Below are 5,114 nucleotides of genomic sequence, written 5' to 3'. Positions count from 1 at the left end.
ACTTCTTCCTATTTTCGTTTTTCCTGGTTACTAAGCTTATTTCTCTATCTTTCTCCGTGCACCAAACCCCACACACTTAGTTTTAAAGTCTTATCAGACTAACAGAAGTGGGATGTTTTCTAGGGGTCTCAATTCCACTAGATAGTGATTATTATTATGTCTTAATTGTCTTTTTTAGAAGAATGCTTCATTTGGATTACTTTCTAATATCCCACGTCATAATAAGATATTTGTATTTACCACTTATTTCTTCTACTATTAATTCTTATGGAAAGCTGTTTACCATGTCTTTGCCCAGGAAGACTCTAGTTAAATTGTAATCATTCTGAGATGGGCATGTATGGTCACTGCATGCACTTTTATCAAGGGGGGATGGAAGTGGTTTGGAATTCAAGTTTTTCCATGGATTAAACAGTGCACAAGAACTTAGAAACTTTGGAGGAAATCCAGTTACTTGTGCTTTAATGCACCCAGAAGATTTCAAATCAATATGTAGCATTAACGTTTTAATTGAAAATTAACATTGCCATAATTGGAAGTGAGGATCAGCATCCTGATGTTCAGGAGGGGGCTCTTCCATTGGAGAGGTCATCACACTGGAGAGCACAAACATTGGAAGAGGAATACACAAATCATTTGTCTCCTTGAGCAAGGATGCACAGTAAACTCTTGAATTGATGGTCAACTAGAATCTGCTTCTAGAGCCAGCAACTCTGGCAACATGACAGTTTGGATTTAGAGCAGTAGCAGTGACTTTGAATGCAAAGTATAAAGAACCAAGGAAAAAGTTACTAGTCTTAAAGATTTACTCCTCATTCTCAGGATTTAAAGATTTCCCCCTCAGTCTAAAAGCAGGATGCTCTCTTGTTGCTGTTCCCAGCGTGCCCCTCAGCTGTTCTTCCTAAATTACTCCTCCAGGAAACCAGTGATAACTGAGTCTGGGGTATCAACAACCTTTATTTTTTTGCCTGGAAATTTCAAACCAATATATTCCCAGTCTGAACAATGTATACAGAAGATTTCCTTTCCCTTATGGTAAAAAGGAAAATTAAAAAAAAATTGTTTTCTGCTTTCTATTTTCTTGCAATATCTTAAAAAGTTCAACCACTTCTCCAAATCCCCCAGAACAAACACAAGATACTACCTCTCCCCAGTAGGATCCCGGCCCTCAGCACCACCCTAAGGCACTTCCACCTCTTCTGTCTTCAGGGAAGGACTGTCCAGTTCAGATTTCGCTCCTCAGTGGAGTAGACGGAATTTAGGGGAAGGGGAATTTCTGTAGGAAACGTCAGTCCCACGAATCAGTTCCTCTTTTCCTTTTCCCTTTTCATTGCAAGTGAAAAACTCTGCTCACAAGAAGTGCTCACTGTCTCCCGTTTCCCTATGTATCGTTGGAGCCAAGAGAGGACCCTGTCAGCGACGCACCCTCTGCTCTGTGCTGCAGAGTGCAGTCCCCCACCTTCACCCCATTGTCTGTGCAATGTGCAGAACTGCAGCGCAGAGCAGCGGCCTCAGCGTCACTCTCCACGCCCGGTGGGGCCAAAGGCCCCTTTCTTGGCCGGGAGGAAGGGCTCTTGTGGAAGCAGAGTTTGAAAAGCCCCAGCACTGTCATGGTCAAGATCACCAACACCACCACCGCTATGCTCACAAGGATGAAGACCATGGTGGAGGAGTCAAAAGTCGGGGGAATGCCAGAGGAAGAGGTGGAATTAAACTTGGGCATCACGGTTCCTGAAGAGGTGATGGGGACCTTTGACTTGACTTGAGGGGACATTTGAAGGATAGATATCGTGCTCTGTGCTCCCCACAGAGGAATCTCGGGAGTAGATGTTGCTGAACTGTCTTGTCCAGGGACTTGGGGTATCTCTCCTGGCTTCTCATGGACCGTGGGTGACCATGTTCTCTTCGGCAGAGGGCTGGCTGCAGTAGCCGGCGGGTACCTGGTGGGCACCTTGGTCCCCCCAGGGGACGGCTGTCCTTCCCCACTGGTTACGCAAGAGCTTCCGTCTTTCCCCAGCACGAAGCCCGCAGCACACTCACAGGCAAAGCCTCCTAAGTCGTCTAGGCAGTTAGGGAGCTCCGCGCATTTGCCGGCACGGAGGTACCTCCCGGGACAGGGACAGAGCACCGCCCCGGAGGGTATCCCGTCCCAGCGCGCGCCGACCTCGTCCGCGATGCAGGTGGCTGTGACGGAGAGCTGCCCGGGGCAGAGCGCACTCACCTTGGTCCCGGGGGGACTGAAGTCCAGCGCGGCGCTGTACAGCTGGAAGGGCGCGCGGTAGCTCAAGTTAGAGGCGGCCCCGGGGCGCGGCGCGGGGCACAAGCCCTCAAACTGGTACTTGCACAGGTAGCCGTTGGCGCGCGTGTGGCATCGCATCTCCTTCCAGCCTGCGGGCTCGACCCCCCCGGTGGCCTGGAGTCCCGCGCAACTCCGAGCGGTGCAGGAGCGTTGGGGCTCCTCCACCCACTGCAGCGTGTCGCTGTCGGAGCCGCCGACGTCGGGGGACGACCAGGAGAAACCCCGCAAAGGCTCGCTCTCCAGGGTGCAGTGCGACCGCCCGCGCTCCAGCGCCACCCAGAAGAGAAGGTCTTTGGAGCCCCCTCCGGGCCCCGGGCCGGCCCGCAGGAGCGCGAGCACTGCGCTGAGCTCGGCGCCCCCGCGCACCGTGCTGAGCGCCCCGCCGCGCAGGTTGCAGGCCTCCTCGGCCGCCATCCGCTTGATGGTAGCGTGGTGCAGGCTGTAGCAGGCCCCCGAGGCCAAGCAGCCCGCGCGGTCGGCTGTGGGGTGCTCGGCACGGCCCGGCGGGGGCCAGAACGCCTGCCAGAGGAGGCACAGGGCGAGCGCCGGCTTCATCTTGGAGGCCCCGCGCCCACAGCCGCTCCCAACTTGGATCTGTCCCGCCGAGGGCGCGGAGCTGTCCCTAGAGCGCGGTCACCGCCCTACAGCTGGCTCTCCCCAACTCTCCCCGCCCCACTCCCGCCCGGCCCAGCAACCGCCCAGAATCCCCACCAAGGTCCTGGCGGCAAACAGCTTCCTTAGGCCGCCACAGGAAACGTGTCCGGAGCTCTGCCAGGCCCCGTGCAGCCCTGAGTTATCCTGGGGTCAGGCACACAGCTGGCGCCCGGGCCCACGGAACGCAGGCAACCAGCAGGTCGGACGCCCTTCTTAGAGCAGGAGAAAAACCAAGGAAGTCGCCCCTGGGAAGAAGTGGATCGTTTTCCCCGCTTAGGCAGTTTCAGGACCTCAGATCCCAAAACACTTGGGCTAACGCGGGCAGGAAGGAGCAGGGAAGAGGAACTGCGGACAGCCCATGCCCGCCCATTGTGCTCCGTCCGGAGCCGTGGAGTTGGCCTCCCAACAATGTGTAGACGGCTCCAGTCTTGGACCCGCCTGTGACTGTGGGGGAGAAACAGCTCGTGAGGAGTATAAGCATCGCCCTTCTCCCCCAGAGAGAGGCCCTGTGTAACCGCCAGTCTCCTCCTCGGCTCGCTTCTCTCTTCTGTTCAACGGAGATATGGGCGTGCTAACTGCTAGTCAAAGAATTTGGAGTTCTTTGTGGGTATCTTTAGTGGGAAATCCTGCTTCTTCCGTCAGCGCTTGCCTTAAAAGTTTATTTTTCGCTTCCATTTGTTTCTTTTTGAAATGGCCTGATTGGCTCACTCAGGAAAGGAAATGTACTTCTAGGCCTAAATGAAAAATAATGACCACAGACCTTAACTGTTTTGTTATTAGGTTTCCTTACCACTGTATTGGTTCATAACTTCTTCAGGCTTATAGGTTATAGATAAATGAGCTTGTGGCCTTATTAATGTTTGAGAACTACCCCACCAGTGATTTTTATCCCTGAACTATTTTAATATCATTTTCTCCTTTGATTAAGTGCCAATATTGTAGCAGTAGGTTGTAAAAGTCCCCTTTAAGGAATACTAAAGTTCAATATCCTTAAGAAATTAAAATATTTATTACATTATAATGCATATTATATACTGTAAAAAAAAAATACTTCACAACTTAAAAGATGGGTGAGTCAATTTCTTCCGAGTTCCAGTGGGTGTTTTATTTTAATAGAAGCACTTTAACTCCATTGGAAGTGGGGAGAAATTCAAGATGACTAAAGGAAGGAAAGGTTCAGCACTGCCCTGTCTATGCAAGGATTTTCTTTTTAGCAACTTAGACAATTCTACATCGTTTTAGGAAATATATTATCTATCTATCTCGGCTCACAGCCACCAAATATTGCAATCAGAAATACATGAAGAGTTTCACCTAAGCCCTCTTAAGGATGCATGATGCTTTTAAATATCTATCATCAGAATGAAAGTTGCCATTCCATGAATAATGCATACCACACTTTTAGACTCACTGTGTTGTACTGGATTGGCCTGTTCAGGTTAAGGAGGAGGCTGGGAAGGAAGGTTTCAGGACCACATCTGTATACTCCCACCTCATTTTTACCACTGATCTCACTCTTTTTTCCTCTTGGAGAATCCATGTATCTTAAACAATAGTAAACACCATGAATCACAGTCACACGTACCTTGCTTTTGCTGACTGTGCAGTTTTGCAGCAGGATTTCTCTCCTATCCTTGCTGTTTCCCAGTTTAAAAGGACATTCATTAGTCCTTCGTTGCAGATGTCCAAGAATCACCTTAAATATGACTTTGCATTTAAATTAAGTAACTTAATGTCTTATGAGAAAGGAACATGGAAATCTAGAAATCTAATTGAATAGATTTTAAAAATACTTAATCACTCACGCCAGCTCTATATACCTTTGCAATCTAATGACTGTGTGTTTGTAAACGTGTCCAAGCAACACTGTATATTTTAATAAAAGAAAACCTTTTACAAACCTGTCGTCAATGGAAATCTCTTAGCTATTTTTAAAATCATTAGGGATGAAGGGAGGCTTCTAGAGTAAGAAAGAATGAATGACCGGAAAGCTTGTAGTAAATACATGATCTCACTCCCTGGCCTTCTGCCTGGGGAGGCGGGATATTAGAAGAGAACGTAGTGGCCACGGTGACTGCATATCACAGTCCTGGCCGTGCCTGCAATGACGGGAAGGAAGAGTCAGAAGAAAATTAGCTCCATGTAAGACACATATCTCATT

At 49.4% G+C, this 5,114-nt stretch overlaps 1 protein-coding gene across 1 annotated transcript; it reads right to left on the bottom strand.

Moving 5' to 3' along the window:
- Window positions 1-939: 939 nt before the first annotated feature.
- Window positions 940-2,951, bottom strand: CLEC14A (C-type lectin domain containing 14A). The gene has a single exon (XM_004436385.3). It carries the CDS (start codon window positions 2,852-2,854, stop codon window positions 1,382-1,384), a length of 1,473 nt encoding a protein of 490 aa, XP_004436442.1. The 5' UTR covers window positions 2,855-2,951; the 3' UTR covers window positions 940-1,381.
- Window positions 2,952-5,114: the final 2,163 nt, after the last annotated feature.

Source organism: Ceratotherium simum, chromosome 3, assembly GCF_057802395.1.
Source record: "Ceratotherium simum simum isolate JZ-2026a chromosome 3, ASM5780239v1, whole genome shotgun sequence".
NCBI classification, from domain to species: Eukaryota; Metazoa; Chordata; class Mammalia; order Perissodactyla; family Rhinocerotidae; genus Ceratotherium; species Ceratotherium simum.
The sequence above is the reverse complement of the archived record's forward strand: the minus strand, read 5'-3'. Positions and strand labels throughout refer to the sequence as shown.